General features: G+C 41.4%; 1 protein-coding gene across 4 annotated transcripts in view; it reads right to left on the minus strand.

Moving 5' to 3' along the window:
* The window catches only part of PPP4R1 (protein phosphatase 4 regulatory subunit 1), a 53,810-nt gene extending 30,682 nt beyond the window's left edge, over nucleotides 1-23,128 (minus strand). For 2 of the 4 annotated variants that reach the window (XM_018553868.1, XM_018553857.1), the window contains exons 1-6: nucleotides 22,903-23,128; nucleotides 21,957-22,001; nucleotides 11,196-11,331; nucleotides 6,345-6,451; nucleotides 2,763-2,905; nucleotides 1,640-1,786 (exon numbers count right to left, since the gene is read on the minus strand). In XM_018553868.1, coding sequence (XP_018409370.1) covers nucleotides 1,640-1,786; nucleotides 2,763-2,905; nucleotides 6,345-6,451; nucleotides 11,196-11,331; nucleotides 21,957-22,001; nucleotides 22,903-22,909 — 585 coding nt within the window. In that variant the 5' untranslated portion in view covers nucleotides 22,910-23,128. The remainder of the gene's footprint in view (nucleotides 1-1,639; nucleotides 1,787-2,762; nucleotides 2,906-6,344; nucleotides 6,452-11,195; nucleotides 11,332-21,956; nucleotides 22,002-22,902) is intronic. The other 2 variants (XM_018553875.1, XM_018553883.1) reach the window with 2 other exon arrangements.
* Between the last annotated feature and the right edge of the window lie 452 nt (nucleotides 23,129-23,580).

Here is a 23,580-nt window from a genome sequence, read left to right on the forward strand (position 1 = left end):
GTGTTACCTAGCTCAGTAAACTAAAAAAAAGAGAAAAAAAAAAAAAAATGTTTTAATTATAAACAATATAATTAAAAGAAGTATAGACTCCAGAGAGAAACAGGCATAATTTAGTTACCTGTCACTTTTAGATTTGTTGTGGCTTCTACTTCCACTGGTAAAAAAGGGGACAGGCTAAATTTATATGTGATTAACAACTCCACTCTGAATTTTCCTATTGAACGGATCAGTAATTGACAGCATTACATATTTGTCAGTGTCAATGACAAAGGCAGCAGTTTCCATCTTGTTTGTAATCATTAAAGCTCAGAGAATTCTAAGACTTTTGGATACAGTAGAAAAGGATTACAACTTCTGCGAGGCCTTTACTGCTCTATGTGCTCCCTTTATCAACACATTCTCTCTTGATTTCATAATTATTTTTTTACCAACCGTGGCAATTATAAATTAGATACGGATGTCATGCAACAGAGGATGCCATGGTGATTATGGAGGAGATTAAATGGAAACAGGTCAGTTTTGTGGTGTGAATATTGGTGCATTTTATGTGCGCCAGATTAACAATGTTATAAGACAAGTGCTTTGTTGTGTTGTACCAGCTGCACCAAATCAAGTTAAAAGTGATATGCAACAGTTTCAATAAATATCCGATCAAGTGCACCAAAATAATGAAGCACTCGTGCCAGTGTTCCAATTTGAAAACAGTTCTATGATATGCACCATTATCCTGCAGCAAGGATTAGCTCTGCAGGAGGGAGAAGAGAGTGGGATGTGAATGGACGTTCAGTAAGGTGCAGCAATGCAGAAGGAGAGGAGAGAAGATAAGGAGAAATTTAGGGTGAGCCCAGTGGAAGACTGCCTCAGATTTACACCAAAATGTTTGGGCATCCAGGAGTAAGTGTATTTGAATCTGCTGGACCACTACCACACAACAATTAATGAACTGGTATTCATTTGTCCCAAGAAGCACTAATTAAAACAGGCACCTAGAAAGTGGCACTTTTTTGGTGTGAGCCATGTGGAGGGTCATGTTTCCAGCACTTTTTCTTTGTCACTTGTTTTGTTGAGCCCTCAGACTAAGGCTCACTATGGGGTGCTGGCTTTATCCATCTTATGAGCTATAATATGGTAGCCGCGATTCCCTATAAGTGGCATCCAGGTTCAGGTGCTGGACGGATTTGTCTATAGTTTAATTCCCCCACCCCCATGGTGAATTTTCTATCTAATAAAAGTATTGGTCTTTTCAGCAATCGTCAATTACTGGGTATTTCATTCAGATATCTGAGGTTTGGGCATTACAGTGTCTCCAGCGTCCTCTAGACCTGCATTAAGCTTTAAAGTACAAAAGTTTGTACACAAACAACTGCCTATTTTACAGGTCTGACAGCCTTTAGGTCTGAAAATCAATACTGGTAGCTTTAAAATTATTATTTCTTAAAGGTTCACTTAAATCAATATGCCATATAAAAAACATAAAAACAAAGAATATATTTTAAAATGGTGAGAATAACCTAGGGGTCTATTTTGCATCCAACAATACAGAACAGCTACATTAATACATACAAAACCATTCAACCATATGTTTCGGTGGCATTAACTGACAACGCTCAAGTCAGAACGCAGAATGGCTGAAACTCACCGCCACAGCTTCGGTCTTGACATCATCATTGCTGTCTGGAGCAGTTAGATCTATGAGCACTGGACATACTTTAGTCTCTACATCCGATCTCTCTATAAGCTCCTGCTCAAGTAGCACTAGCAATGCTGCCTGGCTGGTCTTTCGGACCTGAAACGGTGACATATAATCAAACTGGGAAGAAAAGATTGAGTCAGATTTCTAATAAATTATGATTAGATTATTCCACCAAATACATACAAACTCCAGCAACAGTTATTGGGAAGCCACAGGAACAAATCACAGACACAGCTAGGTAAACAAACTTTTGTTTTTTTGCGGTATAACAAAAATATGGATATTATTGAAGCAAAACAAAAACTGTATTGATTTTGAATTTGGTACCATTAAAATATGTACCGCTAAACAAAACAGAAAGCTAATGATTATTGAAGCAAGGCAAACAGGCACCATGAAAGGTGTAAATGTCGAATGTGAATGAAAAGCTGTGTGCATAACACAATGCAAATCCCAATTATTGTAATACTGGTCACAAACACTGAAGAAAAAAAAAAAAAAAGTCTGGTCTTGTGTTCAAATATCACCTTACTGGCAACAAATACACCAGCTATTGATACAGACTCTGGGCTTTGATCTGCCTTACCTACCAAATTTCTACCTCTGGTTTACTATACCAAATCATATGATGGAAACACCTCACACAACTATTATGGCCATGTTCTTTTATGCCAGAGAGGTAATTTTAGTTGAGTCGAAGAACCCAACCACTTTGTACATAAAAACCATCCTAAATCGCATTACAGTGAGGGGGGGTCATGGTTACCAACAGTTCCAATTCTAGTATATGAATTAAACCGACTTAAGAAAGGCTTTGAACTAAAAAGTGCTGAAAGTGTATTAATGTATTTTGACTTCTTTATATTAGAGTTTTGGGTTCAGTAGACAGAGACCAGTGTGCGAGTGTGAGCATGAGTGAAAGTACACACAGAAGTATGTTGCTTCAATAGCCAAACTTTATTGTTGACCTGGTTTGTTTGTACTGAAAATATTTATAAAATAAAACATCTTTCAAAAAAAGAAAAGGAAAAGTCGACATACTTGAAATAAAATATACTACAAAACGAACCTGGTTATTTTGGTCAGCGAGATATCGCACTACAATGGGTAGAAGGTATTTGGAGAAAGCATGGGGAATGGTAGGCCTGTTCTCTTGACAGAACATTGCAAGGTGAGGCACTTGTTCCATGAGTTCGGCACGTACTGTGGGCTCTGTCCAGAGAGATGAACAGCAAAACTTAAAATCTTTATACTAAAAATTCTACAGTACACATGGCAAAGGAATCTAAAATCAGAAATTTTCAGCTAGTAAATATTTCAGGTAGTATTTTAACATTTACAAGAATGTAATCTTCAAGTAAATGTTACTTCCACATGTAATTAACTTGCATGCTGTTACATAGTTAAGAACTAGAGGTGCACTAAAATGAAAATTTGAAACCAAAAACAACTAAAAAAAAATTCGGCTGAAACCGAAAAGTTCTTTTTCCTAACCTTTTTAATTTTTAAATATTTTATTTATTTTTTAGGAATATTTTTATTCTTTAACTTTACTATCGGGGGCTCTGGGGAAATATCCCTTTTATAATATATCCAAAATAGAAGAGATTGAGGACTGTGTCCTCCAATCTCTTTTTCTGCAGTCCTGTTATAATGAACAGGAGTCCTCTAGAAGAAGTGTTCCTGTTCATTCATAACTTGTGGAGATAGTATGTTTGCTGTATCCACAATCATGAATAAACAGGAAGTGATGTAGATCACTTCCTATTCATTCATAATTGGGGACAAAGTAAACATACTCTGTCCTCAATTATTTACAAGCAGTCATCGATCACTGATCGCTGACTGCTTGTACCGGCTCTCCATCCTGACTCGCTGTGACAGGATACGGAGCGGCGGTGCGGGGAGGAGAGCTTGGTCTATTTTGACAGCTGTCTCCTCCCCCACACTGCCAGCTCAGCCTACGGAGACTGTCTCTGCCCCAGCACCGCCGCTCTCCATCCTGATTTGTCACAGGAGGCTGAGCGGGGCGGTGCGGGAGGAGAGCCAGGCCTCTTGTGACACGCTGACTGCTCACAGTGCTCTCCTCCACTGGACCTTTCTGCCTCCAAAGGCACTAACTTAACCGTGTGTTTAATAAATGACTAATAAAGGAGAGAGTTTCAGGAGATGCCGGCTTTAATTTAATGGGACCATCTTACATGGTAAAGCATTCCAAAAAAAAAAAAAAAGGATTTTGCAAGGCGTCACATTGCAAATATCTTCACTATTATCAGAGTTAATGAATGCAAAGAAATTAATTAGAACCTGGTTTCCAGGGCTGGGCCAACAACACTACGCAGCCACTGAATAAATGGCTGATCCCTAAAAGTTATTGGCACCCAGATGCTGGGACACAAATCCCTTTCAGATGGTACTACTTTGTGGCTAGTGGGCGTTTACCAGAGCAGTTCCTGCCTCACTACCAGAAGTTATGCATGCAGAAAGCGCTGAGCACTTCGGACACTTTGTTAAATGTGCTGCGGCCGTTTACGAACTGGTGTTCCGTTGCCTTGTAAACGCGTTACTTCCAGCATTGACGCAAGAGCTGTGTTAAACACTCACCAGCCAAAAAGTGTAACAACCTAAAAGGGGATTGCAGTTACGTGTCCATGAAGGAAAGTATTATTCATCAATTGATTTTTATTATTGTGATCATAGAAATTAAATACAAGGTTCCTTTTTAATGACTTAAGGCAGCTACTTTAAGCATATTACACTCACGTCTAACTTATATCTGACTGAAACTCTTTTATTGGTCTCTTTAAAAGTGGGCATTTTGACATGGGCAGCAGTCAGGCTTGGGATTCAGTTGCTCCCTAGGCCAACCGATAGTTTAAAATAACAAACATAGCTGAAAGCACCACAAGATACCAGCATTTGGACACGTTTCATAATCATACCACCAGTTTTACTTTATGCACCACAATACAGACTGCAAATGCAGTCATTATACAGTTACTCAGTTCATATCAAAACATTACATCCTGTAGTAGGAAGTACAAGTTACTGATGTGCTGTAAAACAAAACTACTTCCAAATAATTTGAAGTGTGCTGGTGACATGCATTCTTTAAGAACAATTATCTAATCTATAAAAAGGTAATACAAGGAAAACTAAAGTGTTTTTTTGATCAGTTTTAACATTTTTTTTGGGACTTTACCAATATTTGTCCAATTTTATTAAATCCTTACTTTGCAAACAAACATTTTACAGAGGGTGATTCCATGCATGCTGACCTAATATGAAAGCCCAGCATTAGCTCTGTTGTTGCCGACTCTCCAACAAACTTCAAGGAAACTTGTACTGAGAGGAATATGATGCAGCCAACTGTTGATCTACTTCTGGAAATACCGGCTGCCTCTGTCTTTGATATTTTGTGTCACAGACAAAGAACAAGCATCAAAAAAGTGAGACTAATGCCAGAACTCCTAATCTGCTTATTTGTTCTGAGTCAGGGAGGACAACAATGGCAGCATCCATACTTTCTCGGTAGCTTTTTTTTTTTTTTAAAGATCGCTAAACAATGAGATAGGACGAGATTGTGCCTCTTTTATGTCATTTAGTCAACTCTTTTAGCTATGTGTAACCAGAGATCCTTACAACAAAACATTACAGCTGAACTCCTGGAAAATGTTTAAAAAAAAAGCCAATTAATTCAGCGATGTGTTCATTAAAAAGAATTATATGAATTTACTTTGTATTGGCCTCTTGCAATTGTTTGTAGAGCTTAGCACAAGCTGGGAGAGGAAACAAGCTGGGAGAGGAATCAAGCTGGGAGAGGAATGGGAAGCTCTAGGTGCCAATCAGGAGTGCTGCAGAGCTCACGTGCTGACAAGGAACATGTCAAAGAGAGAACTGAAATTAATTTATCAATCGGCTTCTTCTTCTCTACTGTCCAATGACAAGCTTAGGGTGGGAGACCTAGCTGTATTAGTGAGTAAAGCTAGGCCACAAGTCTGGCAGGGTTGTAAAAATATTAGTGCTGGACAGAAATACAAATCCTATTGTAAAACAGCCGTCGTGTATGTATTTCAACTGCATGTTGAGCCATTTGCCTGGAGTTCAGCTTCAGACAGCAGTTTTACACCATTGAGCACATGACTCATACTTGCTGGCTACAAATGGGTAAATATGATGAATTTTAAATGCATCATTTTATATTCACCTTACAAAAAAAAGTAATTTCCTTAATTAGCTACCACTAAAACCTATCCCTGCAAATATAAAAAGCGTCTAGCTTACAGGCACCAGAGCCTTTTTTCCTCTCTGTGCCCACGATATCTGTTATAAAACTGACTGACATTACATTTGGAGACCAACATTATAATATTTGTGCAAAATGAATGCCACTGCTGCTTTTTTGTTTCTACAGCTGTTTGAATTTTTATGGGCCAAGTCTGCACCCCCAGTTCAAATACTTTGTGTTTGGCAAGGATTATGCTTCCAATGCCAGATCTCGAATTGCATGTTTGGCAGGTCAGTAACCAGAGGGGGCATTATGCAGGTGGACAAGATTATGTAGGCACAGAAGGATACATGGAATGAGAATGCATCACGTACACTTGTTTTAGCAAATAAAGTGTATTGTTTAAATGGGAAAAATACATACCAGAATCATCTGACAGCTTTGTAACCCTCTCTAACACAGAAATACAGTCCTTCTCGTCATCACTAACTTCTTTTAAGGTGTCTAGCAAACTTCGGGCCACCATTTGTCTAAATGAAAAACACAGGAAATAAGATGATGCTTGCAAGGAAACAGGGTGTGGTGCACAAAACCCCCCCCCCCCCCCAAAAACAGCCTCACTGTTACAGATCTTAATTTACTAGCAAAAGAAAAGATACAAAATATTTACTGTATGTCAACACAAGGCTTAAAAGTGACACTAAACTCCAGGGCTAAATCTTGAAAATGCGTTCAAGCACCTTAAGCCCTCGTTCACACCTGAACGTTTTGTAGCGCGTTCTACGCTCGACGAACGCTCTACAAAACGCTGTAAAAAACTCTCAAAAATATCAATCCCATTGTATTCAATGGTCTCGTTCCTACCTTGGCATATTTGCGCCCGTCCCTAACGCGCTACAAAACGGCCCACGCCTGAAAAGGTACATGTACTACTTTGGGCCGTTTTGTTGCGCGTTTCCATTGGGATACAGCCAAGTAGCCTTCGGAAACGCGCGTTTGTCGCGCGACTTTTTACAGCGAATCACGGTAAAAAACACGCGACAGACACGCATATGCAATACGCCTAGGTGTGAACGAGAACTTACTATTAACAAAAAATTTTAAAAACAAAAAATGATACACAAAAACAAAAATCTTATTTGTGCATCACTGTAGATCCTCAAATCATCTCTGGATTCATGCCGACACTGTCCTTCCTTCTGGAGGGCGACTACTTTTGTTCCCCATGGTCCCTGCGTGTGTTGTAAGGCAGTCCCTGCTCCAAGCTTGCTCCCGGAACACATCAAAAAACACGGCAAAAACGCGGCACAACCCACTGCACTGCGTGTGCAGAAACTCATGCAGATCTGGTCTGCATTTGGTGTGAACAAGCCCTCAGAGATGGTTTGAGGATCTACAGCTGAGTGATACACAAATAAGATACATCTTTGTTAATAGTTAAGGTGCTTGAATGCACTTTCAAGATTGAACTCCAGAGTTGAATCTAACAAATATAGCCTTAAATTAAAATACTAGTTGTATCCAAAGGAGGATCATGCAAAGAGAAAGTGAACTGGATGGTTGCTTTCTTGGCACACATCAGAGTGGGTCAGCTGGCTGAAGAGGCATATTTTCACTGGGGCTGTGGCTAAATAAGCAGTTTTACATTCCGAGAGCACCGAGTTGTTACTGGTCTTTCATGGCAACTAAGCAGCATTCTAAAATCACAAGAAAAACATTTCCAATTATGAATTTACAATTTCAAATTTTGAAAAAGGCTTTAAACATCAAGTTTATTTATCAGAGACAGTGCATGGCACCTACTGCCAAAAATGTTCAGACATGGTCACCGAGTAAAGGACAAATGCTTCAAAATTGGCCAAGGATTCTTTAAAGCAATTTCCCAAACTAAACTTCTTAGTACATATCATAAAAATAATCAAAAGATCTATGCTCTTCTTATCGGTTTGTGACCTCGGGCTATGACTTTTATCTATGTCTTTTGACATTGTCTTTTCTGTTCCCTGTGGTTTGTTCGTTTCTTTGCTCACTATTACTTGGCTGTAATGAGTTTTCTCTTGTCTTCTCTGTGCGTTTTGTTTTTCTATTTATAGGTTCTTATCCTAGTTTCGGTATAGAATTGTAGAATAGGTATTGTAAAAAGAAAAGAAAAAAAAAAAGTTTTACTCGCACGTTGGGGATCCAGTCATTAGGAGTGTTACGTGATTTGGCAGGGCGGTTATGAAACAAAACATTTTTGGATTGTGTTTTTAGGAATCATATGCACCTGTCTTTCTGTATATGCACCTTACTGATTGTGTCTTATGTTGCTCTACTGTGTGAGATTATAAATACATTTTAAAAAATTATAATCAAAAGATATCATAGTGCACTATAAACAATTCACAATGCCAAAATTTCTGGGTCAGAAAAACAAAAAACATCTATATCAGTACAAAAAAAAAAAAAAAAAAAAAATTACAACAAAAACCATCAACATTTATCCTGCAAAACTGTAAGTACATTAGCTTTATGCAAATAAACTATATGTTGTGATAATTGGGCAATATCGAATGTTTTTAGGCTCAATTTTTCTTCTGCTCAAATGTTCTTAACATATTAAGGGCAGTAGTAAAAATAAAGCTAAGGAGAAGTATTGGGAGAGTAAAATGTACTCTTTCCGAATACTTAAAGCCAGAGTGGCACACTTTAGCTGTCACATGCTAGCTCTATATCAGGTGCTCAGCGATCGTGTGAATGCTGACCGCTCTTCTCCCTTCAGTGACTGTGAACCACTCCTCCCTGCAGGGATTCCCTCCTTCCCTCTATGTTCCTGCATCACTCACTGGAAGGACAGATAGTGGTTGGCTCTAGAGTGGCAGAACTAGCTGTCAATTAGGTAGCCGCGTGGAACCCAACAACAATCTCAAGGTCCTTCCCGGCTGCAGCATGGATCTCTGCTGGCAGCTGACAGCGGGTAGTTAGTAAATGTACTCCTGTGACCCAAAGGAAAAAGTACAGCCAAACAAGTGGCGTTTTACTTCTCTTTTCATTCATAAAGAACATAGAATGAAAAGATGCAATGTAACAATTCTAAAGAACAGAGAGAGTTAGCAAATACATATATATTTCTATTACAGGAATCTGCAGTCCATACGATAAGTTTGGGAAATATCAATTACCTTGGAACCAGTTGTAGTTTGCTGACATTTTCTGCTGGGTAATAGGGAGGTCATTATGTCGCCCATAAGAAGGGACCCTGTGTGGCTAGGAAACATTGGCTGTATGGCACATGTGACAGTTTAATAAAAAGTGCTTTACTTGCACATATAATGGAGTGCTGGTGACTTCTATTATGGACTGTATCTGACACAGCGCCCTCCATGTTGTCACTTCAAGCACCAACCTTCCATTAAAGGTATGTATGCTGTATGGAGTGCACGTGATGTTGTTTTATCGACTGCTCTCCATCCTGACTCCTCAGCCTGTCACAGGAGGCAGAGCAGGGTGGTGCAGGAGGAAAGCTCGGCCTCCTGTGACAGCTCTCCTCCCAGCAGCACTCCGCACGGCCTGCTAAAAGCTTCTCTATTCCCCACTGGCACTAGCAGCTGGATCCTCTCCGTCTCTACCTACACAGGCGGGGGGAGAGAAGCCGGCATCGGAGGAGACACAGGCCGGTGCCCAGCTGGGAGAGAGAAACTAGGGATACCCTGAATTTTCGCTCGCATTTTCGGCCCAATGGACTATTGGCATTTTGACCCAAGTACCATTTTCGGCCGAAATATTTTGGCAACCTGAAATTTTCGGTGCATACCTAGTAATATGAATAACAAGGATATTTAATTTGTATAACACTATTCATGACAAAAAAAGTTTACAAACTGCTTTCCAGGAAAAGAATGACAGTACAAAATACAAATAAACATTAGAAGGGACAGTTGATATGTTTTAGGTACTGCGGTAGCGCATGCTGAGGTGTGGTCGATCGCATTGGACAGGAGGTGCGTTTGGGGTGTATTGGCAATACAATGCACCTCCCTCACTGTAATGCATGGTAGGTGCATTCAACAGTAGCATGCATTAGTTGCACTGAATGTGCGACTAACGCATTGCCCTGGTGTGACCCTCAAGATACTTTAAAAAATAAATAATCAAGAACGTCAGTCACACAAACTATTTGAAAGATTTCCAGATCTTGAAACTATTACAGCAAAAGTCTATTAATAAATATTCAATTTAGTTCTGGCAGCAAACAGTTATTCAGTATAATATATATTTTTTTTATTAGTGGGGAATAGGCCGTGCAAATCTGTTTGTCAACATGCTAATGAAATATTTAAATACAACCTTTCCATTTTCATTACATGCCTTATCCTTGCCCCAGTAATGTCATCACTGGATCTATGTGCTTCTCTATGCAATGTAGGCTGATCATGGCTGGTGGGAGAGGCCAGCAGAGTGTTGTACGCAACTTCCTGAAAACATCACAACACCCAGCTTCAGTACTCTTTTTCAAGAGCCCTGATTCAATCAGTGGGCTGGCTCTTGCGAGGACTTTTTCAAATTTAAAAAGCATTGATGGGCAGATGTTAGTCTTGGAAAGTGGCCATTTAAAAGGCAGACACTATTGGCATGCTGACTGCCCTCAGTGTCTGCCTGTGATGCCGAGCCACCAACATTGAAAGAACTAAAAACCAATTAAAAGGGCTGGCCAGGGACAGCCCTTTTCATTGGATTTTAGTTGTTTCAATGTTGGCGACAGTCAGGCTTGGGAGGAGAGAGATAAATGATGTTGGGTGTGAGATTGCCTGTCTAACTTGTTGCAGCTTCTAGCGCACATTGTGAGAAGCTCATAGAGAAATCAGAATAAGCAATTTCAGTACAGGAGAACAACTGTGCAAGACTGAAGCCAAGGCTGGAGTTCAGCTTTAAAAGATACACAGAAGAATCAATTCTAAAATATTGTTTTCCAAAAAAAGGAGTAATATGATAAAGTTAGAACTGGTTTACCCCCCTCCACCACAACTTATTACTGACCTGCCTCCGCAATGGGCAGCCTAACTAACCAAAAGTGAAGTACCTGGGGGACTTTAATAGCAGAAGTTGTAATCCGTATAACCCAGTGAGATGGGTTTCAAGGCTTCCGGTGTGCTCATGCAGATGTGGCAAGGCTCACTTATCTGATCGGTTTAATAACTTTTACAAAAAGACAAGTTCATTTTAAAAGACATTTCACAAAAACATCAGTAGATTGTATGCACATGCTAGGTCATGATAATGGATTTGTGAACATACCTGTTAAATATGTTTTCACTTGCAGCGTACTTGTCCAGCCTTCCAAGTGGGGTCAACATTTCATCTTGTGAGACAAAGTCCAGGGCTGAAGGTATAATAATCACATCAGACTCTGAGCTGTAGTCATCCACACCAACTATCAGAAACATCAGAAACATAACTTGAAAATTCAGTTACATTACACTAGAAAAAACTGGCATAGTGCTGCAGAAAAGATGTATTGCTGTGGACTGCTCTGGGCAAAAGACCATCCCCAGCTGTGCCAGAATTATCTAAAAGGCAACATATTGGACTTATTTTACCAGGGCACACACTTGTCCAGAACTAGACTAACAAAAGCATTACCTCGAATATGCTCAGACTGGGCAAAATATGTTATAATTTATAGAGGACCTTCACCCGCCAATTTATTGTCTCCCCAGACAGCTACTTTTGAGGCATGCCAACTGTCAAGGTTGCCATTGTGCTTATTTCGGCTCTCAACTAAACTTCCAAGTCCTCAAATGGCTGGTGTCATAGCTGATCACATGTGCAGCACCATGGCAACTGCCATCCAAATAAGAGGCTAGGATGACACCTTCCTTGGCTGTAAGGGATAAGAGGGGGTAGGTTCTGCTTTAAAAGTCCAACTTCAGCCAAGGGGAAGGTTTAAAGCCTGTCAATTTTTGGTTACCGACTTTGTCCCCATTTGGGAGACTTCATTAGGACAGAACAGGAAGTGTGGGGAAATTACTCGGAAAAAGAACACACAAAGCAGGAGAAGGCTTACTCTGGCCCTCCAGCTGTGGTGCAACTACAAGTCCCATCATGCATCTGCCTCTAGAATTCACGCCTTTGGCTGTCAGTCTTGCCTAATGGGATTTGTAGCTGCCCAACAGCCGAGGGCTGGAGTTTGCCTACCATGACATAAAGCAATACAAATTCAATGCAAGTCAAGTGAGAAAGGTTTAGAATCTCTGTCAGGATGTTGTGCATCAGACAGAATAAAGCTGGCCGTACACTGCTTAGATTTTCAAAAGAACTGTGTAGAGACAACAAAAACTCCAAAAGGAGCAGGGAGGAACATTTTTCTGGAACAAAATTCTAACAGTGAATGTGGTTTTCGTTCTGGAAACTCCATTCATTTCCAAAATTGACCTTTAAAATCAAACTAAATTTCGATCGACATTCATCAAATGTCTGATGGCAGTATTGGGTGGTAAAGAACGATCTTTCATACGAAAGTTTGTTCGGAAATCTACCAGTGTATGGACAGCTTTAGTGAGGGAAAACCTCTTCAACAGGGAAACACAGCATATTCAAAGTTGACACTTTCCCAGTGTCGAATAGAACGTTTGGAGTTTAAATAGCAATAAACATGAGGGCATCCAGATCACTATTGTAAATAAGCTTCAAATATTATGTTAAAAAAATGAATTTGCCTTTCTTGTCAATATTTTCTTCATTAAAATATGCATGTTTGCTGTCTGGCTTGCTATTATAACAGAGTATGAAATTAGAATGCTAGCAGCATGTTGTGCACACGCTTATCCAAGTAGGTTTTGACTTCACTGATGGACATTTTATTAGACAACATTTTTTATAATAAAACACAACAAAATCGCAGTCAAAATGCAGCAAAAACGCAATGCAGCGCATTCCAGATCTGGTCCGGAGAATGGTGTGAGGCAGGCCATTAAAATTAATTGGCTGGCAATGCACCCTAATATCCATAAAATCAGTGTGACCTTTATCTGAATGTGTCTAATCACAGCATGCTGCAAAACAGGTGCGTTGCTCTAATGTGCTGTGGTGCCATTTATTCTGAATGGCACCTCAATGCAAGCAGCATGCGTTGCCGTGTATTACCGCAACACAAAGATGTAGATTGGCCCTAAAAGCACATGTGTCAAACTCAAGGCCCAGGGGCCAAATCCAGCCCACCAGGCCATTTCCTAGTCTTCTACTTTCAGATCAAGGTATTAAGTTATTACTAAAGCCAGTGATAATCGAATGCAGAGGCAATTATGATAAAGATTAGATACATTTATATAGTCTTACAGGCCCTCTGAGGGCAACCATAATGTTGATGCGGTGCACGATTAGATTTAGTTTAACACCCCTGCCCTAAAGGAAACATGTAGACAACACGAATTTGTAGTCTGCCATTGCTGTCCTACTCAAAATGCTAGTCACCTGGCTGTCTCCAGCCTCAATAGTTTGAATTACGGACACAAAACAGAGATGTGCAGAAAGTGAAGTCAATGGATCGGCATGACAGAAGACAATTGGCATTATCAAACGTAGAAGTCGATACAGCAAAAATATTTACCTAGCACAGATTTCCTTGAACACTATACTGCTAGAAAGAATACTACTCTTAGATAAGCCAAAAATGAATAGCCATTGCTAGGACAGGCTTGGATAATAGCCAGCACTAGGAAGACATCTGCTTCCTACAGGGGAGGCACAACTTCTCCTCAACTATACAAAAATATTGTTGTCATGTAAACATGCAAACCAGTGGGGTGTGCGGTGTGTGAATTACAACACGTATTCAAATCTTCTCAAATATTTATAAAAATACCACACATTTTCAAACAATGACGCTAACATATAAAAGAACAACCTGTCACCATACTGCAGAGGAAAAAACATTGGGTTAGAATTTCAAACGTGGCCTATTTGCCATGTCACATCACAAAACAGCCCAAGTATATCTAAAGCAATTATTCTTTTACATTTTATATAGAGTAGGGAAAGTAACCCCTGTCAGGCTGGGTATTTTTTGCCACTTGTGTCCCATTGAAGAGATTTCCCTTCATTCCCTGTCCTAACAGGAAGTGAGAGAAAATACCCTCTTCTTTTCACATGGGCAGTCTAATCAGATCCAGTTTTTAGGTGGATCGGATCAGAAGCCCAATGTTAGTCTATGGGCTGGCAAATATAAATGGACAAGTGCCTGTTTACATCCGATTACCTCAAATTCCATCTGGGTCTGAAAAAAGAAGAAAAGAGTTCCATGATGGATTGAAGGTAAAAGGATAATGGACCAACATCCGTCTGTCCGTGGAGCTAACATGGATCCGTTTAGTTCTGTTTTCTCCTCCATCGCAAGAAGGAGAAAAAAACATAACGGACACGGATGTAACAAAAGTGACATGCGTTCCATAGGGCTCCGATCAGCACAATATCTGTGCATGGATCCCCTGCTGATTGGAGACAGGCGCTCGTGTGAAAGGGGCCTTGTCACTGCAACAAGTGTTCCCTTGTGGAGGAAGATTTCGTCCCAGTGGAAACTTTGACCATAATAAAACGTTAATGCGTGTATGGACCATGCTAATAAACTAACAGAGGCCCTAAACTTTCCCCACTTCATCCAAAACAGAGAAAACCTTCTAAATAAAACACTTTAAACTTGCTATCAAACCCCATTTTACATTTGTACTGTATGACATCTGTGTATAGCACATTTGTACTTGGCCTAACATGGTAGACTTTTACCACTTTGTAATTTATACTCATGACCAGACCTGTCTCTATACCTCTGAGTGAGTCACATCATAAACCAAGAAACAAGATCACAAAGAAAACAGGAATTGGCCATAGGAGACATGTAAAGTAATGACTAGGTGGAGATGGACTGAGTAACTGAGGTGTTTAGCCAAACAAAGTCCTCTCTTACAAAGTCACGTAAACAGAAATGTAACTTTATGAAATGAATTATTCGGTTAGTTAATAGTCAACTAACAGCAAAACTGGCTGGAGTTGGCTTCACGCCAATGGATGTTAGGGTTGTGTTGGAACAGAGCTGTTTGCAGCAGGCCAGATCGATAACCCTCATGTCCCTGGCATTTCCTTGAGCTATAAGCTTGTGACCACTGCAGTGAAAATATTCTTTGGATAAAAATTTGTGCAGCTGTCATACACAATCAGCACCACCATCTTTTTATTCCATCAGTCCAGTGGCTTTAGAAAATCTATGGTTTGGGAATAGGGGAGGGGTCCCAAATGCTGAAAGCGTAGTGAGAAAAGTAAAAAGTATTTTTTAAAAATGTAACCATGGACTGGTCACCTGAGGTGAAAAATGGAGAGCAGGGCCTGGCAGTGAAAGGTTTAAAAGGAGAATTATGAGGCGAGTGATTTTCACTCAGCCTCGCAATCTGAGCCGACCTGTGACAATGAAACTGTCACAAGTCAGCTCAGTAAATTGGGAAGTGAGCGAACACATACCGGCGCTCGCTCACTCCTCGATCTATCTGTGCAGAGAGCCGTGACAGAGGAGGGACTGGATTCCCCTGTCCGATCCTCCAGCGCTGAGTGGCGGAACGGACAGGGGAGGGGGCGGGTACAGCTGCCTCTGCCTCTAGATAGGCAGAGCCAGCTGTCACTCACGCAGCTGGGTGGATCCAGACAGTAATGTCGGGATCTGTTCCGGCTGCGGCGTCTCAGTATACCGCGAGCTGTAGCTCGCGGTATACTGAGATTTGGGTGACGGGAGGACGCTAGTTTGTGTCCTCCCATTACCCTTAGGAGAACTATGGGGGAAAAGCCCTAACCCCATAGCTCTCCTTTAAGGTGTATCCACCCAAAACATTTGTTTTTTAAGATCTGGACAGAATAGGGAAAGGCTAGAACTAGTCAGATGTACTGCTATCCGGGGGCTCCATTACAGAGATTTCCCCTCACTTTCTTTTCTGGGGACAAGTTTTCATCAGACAGAAAATGAGGGAAAATCTAAAACATACAATAATCAGCTGACAGAGCATCGAGCATTCCCCTACTTAACCTATAAAAAACATTTTTTACTTCTGCCTGTGTTGCCGTTAGAGATATTCCCTCCTCTGTCTGTCCTGGGGACAACCTTTTTACCAGACAGGAAGTCTAGAAATGTCTCTCCAATGGAGCCTCCAACTGCAGCAAATGTTGTCAAGAATTCTAGTCCTAGCCCACTATACAAAAAAAAAATGTTGCCAATTAATACACCTCAAGAACGAGATAAAACTTGTGTCATCAGCTATTCACTAAGGACTTGCCAAAAGTAACAGCTCATGAAGTTCTATCATCACGTGCGGTGAGATACAGTTGTACTGCGTCACCCCATGCTGTGCATAGTACCCATGCAGTACTATCACTCAGCGCACACCACCACAACACAGCTGATCACTACTTAGATGACATAACATTGCTCACTTCCCGATCGATAGAGCGGACCTGTGACAGCTTTTTTTTGTCACACGTCGGCTCTAACTATGAGGATGAGTAGAAAATCACTCACCTCATAGTTCTCCTTTAATAATTTAATATTTACCTAAAAAGTTATTTCCGATACAACATTTACATTGTACATTGACTTATTTGGCATACCCTATTATCTCTACTAAGTGTCACAGAAAAATATGGAAAAAAAACAAGCAAATAGAAAACTTTGGCAACCGAGAGAACCACATGAGCAGTTTGGAGCTGGCTGAACATTCTGTTGCCCATTGTGATTACTAAGCTTGTTAATGTGTAAAGAATCAGAAGACAGGCAATAAAAAGGTCTCAGGTCAAATGTACAAGATCGACCAAGACTCGTGCACAAGAAAAAGGAATGTTTCTACACATCTACTCAACTGTAAGCAACTATGAAGTAAGAGCTTATGAAACTACATAGACCCAGAACCTGCACAATCAGACTTGTGACACACAATTTAGAAACACTGCTAAGTGAGTTAGAGGAGAATGTTACTACAAAAAGGCAAAATGATCAGCATGGCATCCAGGCAAATACCACTTCCATATTAGCGTGGCTCAGTGGTGGTTAGTACGTCTGCCTTGCAGCACGGGGGTTATTGGTTTCAATTCCAGCCAGGACAATATCTACATGGAGTTTTCATGTCCTCCCTGTGCTTGCATGGGATTCCTCTGGGTTCTCTGCTTTCCTCCCACAACCCAAAGACATTTATTTATTACAGGCATTTACATAGCGCCGACAATTTATGCAGCACTTTACATAGTTGCACATTCACATCAGTCCCTACCCTCAAGGAGCTTACAATCTAAGGTCCCCATTTCACATGCATACATAGAGGGCCAACTTAGAGAGGAGCCAATTAACCTACCAGAATGTCTTTAGAGATGCTCGTAGGTTAGGCGGCTCCTGTTTAAAAATGGGCTTTGTAGGGTATTCTACTGAGTGCGCCCAAGATGGTTGCCTCACCTACTATCTGCTCCAACACTGATTTAATTAGAGCCTTGAGTCCCTATGGAGAAAAGTGCTATAGAAATATAAAATTAATAGAAAAATGAATATTTCTCACAGCACATGTTTTCCTCTCATCTCATTGGGTAAACCTATCAAGGGAAAAATGAGGCCAGTATAGCATTAATGGGGAACCGGCCCCAGAGGGGTATTTCTGAAGCTGTTGACACACATCGCAAACCTATAGTACAGTCTTCATATATTTACCCACAACTATATAGTTCAAAGGTCCACTCAAACAATGTATTTGATTTTATCCCTAAAAAAAGGAAGGCACCCATACTACAAAACTTATAGCGCTACACTACTGAGCAATTAACCTTTGAGGCTTTTTAAGCCTGAGTCTTAGCAGCTTGCAGTTAGTCCGGTTTTTCTTCTTTTACTTCCTTTTTCAATAGCGCAGAATATTTGTCTCTTCAACCATACTACAAAGCTGCATGGCGAAGCACAAGTTCATCTCAAAAGGTAATAAATATGGCAGCACAGGTTTCCGGGAAGCAAAGCAGTTATGACAGGAATGCAAGTGTTGCCCTCCTAAAAAGACTAATTGCTTGGCTGACTTCAGAATCTTTTAAATCAAAGACCTGGAACAAGCAGGCAGTAAGTGAAGTTAAAATAAAGCACAGCTCCAGTTCTACATGCTTATTCCAAGTCTTTGGCTTAGTTGCTGAAAGTACTGAAGCCCAAGAATCTGCATGACAGCCAGTCAACTAAAGTCAACTAGCATTTTCTGGAAAACATGCCATGGTATTTTGTTCACCATAGAGTTGGCTATTCAAGGAGCGAATATCGGTTGCTTCTTGATAAACTGGCAGAATTTTGCTCTGTGTGTGGCCCTGTTGGCTGTCTGTCATCCTTTGACCTGAAAATCAGAGGAGCTAGGCAGAAACTTTTCACCTGCAGTCACTGTTTGGCAGCACCTCTTGTAGTCTGACAATGGCAGGTGCCAGCTGTCAGAATACAATGGGTGCAGCAGGAGATACCTCAACAGTGTTGATGGAGGAATCTACCCAATTTTTTTTCCCATTCAGTCCACAGGCTAAATGACCAAAAAAAATAAAAAAATTCTACTGGTGTATGGCCAGCTTTACTGTACTATCAGATGGTTAGGTTGGCCATACACTGTTGTATGTATTTAGCTTAAACTGTGGGCTGAATGGAAAGAAAAACAAAATAACAGACTCCTCCATAGACACTAAAAAGTGTGGATGGATGAATCTCCTGCTGGGCTATTGGCACACAGGCCACTGTTAGAATACCCACACTGTGATGGCAACCAATTGGCTGCCCTCATCCAGTTCATCAACAACTAGCTGAAATTCGAACAGTGTATGACCAACTTTAGTCTTTGAAAGATCCCGTAAACCATGCAGCAAATGTCTAACAACTGATGGGCTCTATCTTCTCACAGGAATGTCAAAATGACAGCCTGCATCTAAAAGAGAACTAACGCTAGACTTTTTTTTTGGCTTTAGTCCTCTTTTCGGTCAAAGGACGACATGTACTGATGTACTCCTGTGACCCAAAGTCAGCATCTACCGTGCTGCTGCGCTATTTGCCGACAGTGTACAAAGCATCCTGTCAATATTGTCAGGAACCACCCTACTGCCTAATTGACAGCTGGCTCTGCCTCTTTAGATCCAGAGCCAGCTGTGCCCGCCCCCTACCCAGTCTGTCCTTCCAATGAGCACGGGACGAATAGAGAAAGGGGAGGGGCAAATACCTACAGGAAGTATTGGGAAAAGCCCATTTTACTCTCCCAACACTACTCCTTTAACACTGGGTTCCATATCACAGCACAAACACTATGCCTGAATCTGTGGTCAAACGTGTCACCATAGAAGATTTCGGCAACTATAAAAAGAGAAAAAACCACAAGCAGCAAAGAGGACTGAAAAAAACCTCTGGCGGTGAAATCTCTCCACAGATTATCACTTTCATCTAGTAAAAAATGACCCCACACCAAATACACGGGTGCTTTTGCAGCAGCATTATTTAAATCACTTCTGCTTTTTTCTAAACTTCTCTAGGAAGGAAATGACATGAAATGACCCCACATGGTAATGTTGTAATTTCTCTTGACAAGCAATACATGTTTTTTCCTCCCCAAAATAATTCTAGTAGATTAAATACAGTGAGGGGGATTTATCAAAACTGGAGCAGCTGTGCATGGCAACCAATCAGCTTCATTCTTTCATTTTCAAATCTTACCTGAGCAAACTGAAGAGAGAAGCTGATTGGTTGTCATGCACAGCTGCTCCAGATTTTGTCTGCTCCAGTTTTGATAAATTCCTCTCAGTGGCTTTTATTAAACCACAGATATTGCAATCATCCCAAAATCAAACTACAGGCTTTGATTGTTATTATTAAACCCTCACTGCAATACCCAGTATTCATTTAAGGTCCACCTCGCTCAATGTCTTTAAGAAGCTCTTCCCTGAACTTCTGGTTGGAGAATGTGAAAAGGTCACGTGGCCCCAAGCGTCGGAACTACAGGTCCCATGATTCCTCACCCCTTTAACAAAGCACAACTCGTCTGTCAATCAAAGCCTGTGGAGGAGGAGCAGGGGTGCGAGTGGGGATGCTGAGCTTTGCTGCTGTGTGTTGGCATACAAAGCTTCAGCACAGCAGGATACAGCCCTGGTCACAAGCACTCACATAACAGTGGCTACACTGGGACCCTGCCATACAGCGTAGCCACTCTATATTGGAATAAAAATATGACTTATTTTGCTAGTTTTTTTGCTTTTTTATTGAGAGTTTAAAGGAGACCCTGTCAATAAATTGCAGTTAAAAGCACAGAAAGAAAGTATTTGAAATGTTTTTCTTTCCATAAATTATTATGTAGCTGCTGGGGAAGCATCAACTAAGCCAATATTAAACAAAGTAAATTGTCCTATGTGTGCATTGGGGCTGCACTGGAAATAGTTGCCATTGCAGCTCCAATGCATCTGGTATAATGAGCCCTAAGACATACATTGCAAGGGGCAGCAGCCATGCCTAAAATCTGACCTCACAGCTGAAACTAAAAATTTGCAGGTCTCTATATTAGAGGTTAAAGAATGCATGAACACACTTATGGTGAATGAGAAATTGACCAGTATACTTCAAGATTCTTAAGTGCCTTACAATCTGAGAACCCTGGCTGACTCATGTGCTTCCTTCTTTGAGCCAAACTAGTTTAATTTATTTTTAGTTTCATTTCTCCTTGCAGGGTGCAGCCTCGTGGAGGTGCAGCCCAGCCTTTTCTAGTCCTCCTGTTTCCCCTGTGCCTTCCCTTTTTCCTTAGTCCTCCTCACTCCCCTTCCTTCTCACCTGTGTTGCATGGTTTCCAGTTTTCTATTTGGGGAGATCTGTGCATTTCACAGAGCGATACTGTATTGGGACATATTGTTTAAATGCTTAATATCTTTATTTAAAGTGACACTAAACTCAGGGGTTAAATGCATTCAAGTACTTTAACTATTAACAAAAACGTATCTTATTTGTGTATCACTCAGCTGTAGATCCTCAAATCATCTCTGAATTGGTGCAGACACTGTCCTTTCTTCTGGAGGGTGGCTACTTTTGCTCCCCATGGTCTCTGTGTGTGTTGGAAAGTAGACATTGCTCCAAGCTCACTCTCATTATGGACTACAATCTCACGTTTAGTTTACTAATTTGTTTTGAGATTGTAGTCCATCATGGGAGGGAGTTTGGAGTGGTGGCTACTTTACATCACACACAGGGACCATGGGGAACAAAAGTAGTCACCCTCCAGAAGGCAGGACAGTGTCAGCACCAATTTCAGAAATTATTTGAGAATCTACAGCTGAGTGACACACAGATAAGATACATTTTTGTTAATAGTTAAAGTGACATTAAACCCTCAGATTTTTTTAACATAAACCAATACTGTAATGTGTGCCTTACTATAATCCATGGTAGTTTCCCTTCGCTTTGCTGCTCTTCCTTTTAAATCCGTATCTCTTCTCATGCTGGGGGAGAACTTCCCTTTGCAGCTGAGTGCCTCTTCCTGTAGTGCTGGCTCAGGTTGTGAACCTACACACAGACACCATGTATCCATTCCAGAGACAAGGCAGTCTGCTGCAAAACAGAAGTTCTGCCCAGCATGAGAAGACATGAGGATTTAAAAGGAAGAGCAGCAAAGAGAAGGGGAACTACCATGGATTACAGTAAGGCACACATTACAGTATTGGTTTATGTTAAAAAATCTGAGGATTTAATGTCCCTTTAAAAAAAGGTACTTGAATGCATTGTTAAGATTTAACTCCTGAGTTTAGCGTCACAATAACATACCCATAATGTCAACTCTGCACTTTTGCTGGTTACATGGGTCTCATCTTCCAGAGGTTAGTTCCCTCTGCATTGGCAGTACTGGTTATGTTTATTTTCTTTGAAAACTTTAAATAAAATGTGGCAACAGAAATGAGAAATGTGCATGTTCAGAACTGAAATAAAGGAGGAGGAGTCAGTGATGAAGAGGAACACACAAACCTGACAGATGCAATACATTTCTAAGATAAAAATTCACTTACATCCATCTATCTCTTCCTGCACATCATCCTGGAGCAGCGACAAATCTACAAGAAACAGAACAGCATATGAGAGGACGCCATCACCACAACAACGGCTTTAATGGTAATCTCATGCTTTCTTAAACATTCACGCCGCCGATATGTTATTCCAACCAAGTGATTGTGCGTGTTAAACGTGTAATCGACAACTCATTGCAGCAATTCCTTATACCAGGAAAATATCCCAACTGTGTTAAGAATGACGTGAATTAAAGAATCAGCATAGACATGTCTTCAATAGGATCAACTTTTTTGCTGCATAAACCAAATTCATGTCTGTTTAGCTTATTGTATGTTTAACCCTTTCCCTACACTGTAGAACATTCAATTGTAAGTCATTAAATACAAATCTGGAGTTCTGTACAATACTTCCACCTACAAAGATATGCACAGAAATCATATATAAAACACAGTCAATGACCACCCAGCTGTACATCTGACTACTAGAGATCCTGGCACAGGCTCAGACAGTGGCCGCTGCTAACTGGGGCCATCCATCGCACTGCCAGCAGGTGCCCACCCTGTCCCAATGACATCTGTCCCAGGTAAGTACTGTTTCAATAGAGGGATAAGTTCCAGCCATTGCCCTGTGCCATACTATGTGCAATCCCAGCCTGTGCCCACCTATACATGGGCCTGCTCTGATGACATACACAGTACAGTAACCTCCAATAGTAATGGAAGTAACTACTATGACCCCATTACTGGGACTTGTGCCACTCTTCGTCATACTTTGACTATATTAGAGCGTTCGCCTCCACCCAACCGCCACATAATACACTTATTGGGCACTTTGTGATGCACTGGGCCCAGGCGCACACACCTATCCCTACACTGCACAACACTCCAGCCACTGCCATGGCACATGACACTCGCTATGACACGCACACGGCGCCGTATCTCTCACCCGCCATCTTGTGCCGCAGGCCGCGCCGCTACATGGAGTCTGCAGCCCGCACAGTCTCCGCCCAGCTGCCGGGGGGGTGTGTGTGAGGTGGGGGTCACCGGGGGATCGTGTGCGTCCCCAATGCGCCTCCGTGCTTCCTTCTAATTCACAAGTGGCAGCCCCGGATCACGGAAGATGCACGGTCGGTGTGGTTTGAAGGAGGAGATGACATCACGGTCATGTGACCGCACCACGTGACCTCCCCAGTGGAGCTGCCTGGGATATGAGTGGAAGGCTTCTGCTGGCAGATGAGACGCAGGAAATGAGACATCCTGTATGTCTAGAGGCGCTGGGGAATGTGGGGGGGGGGTGACTGCTCACACCAGTCTGTTCCAGAAATGTGGGGTGCAGGGTGTATAGTGTGGGAGATAACTGCTCACACCCTGAATACAGGGAATGTGGGGTATAACCGCTCACATCTCTCTGGCTCAGGACTGTGGAAGGTGACTGCTTACACCCTTGTGTACAGTATAGGGGAATGACTGCTTACATCCCTCTGTCCAGGGAATGTCGGGTGCAATGTGTGAGATGACTGCTTACATCCCTCTGTCCAGGGAATGTGGGGTGCAGGGTGTGAGATGACTGCTCACACTCCTCTGTCCGGGGAATGTGGGGTGCAGGGTGTGAGATGACTGCTTA

The sequence above is a fragment of the Nanorana parkeri genome, unplaced genomic scaffold, assembly GCF_000935625.1.
Source record: "Nanorana parkeri isolate BGI_ZX_2015 unplaced genomic scaffold, ASM93562v1 scaffold7, whole genome shotgun sequence".
NCBI classification, from domain to species: Eukaryota; Metazoa; Chordata; class Amphibia; order Anura; family Dicroglossidae; genus Nanorana; species Nanorana parkeri.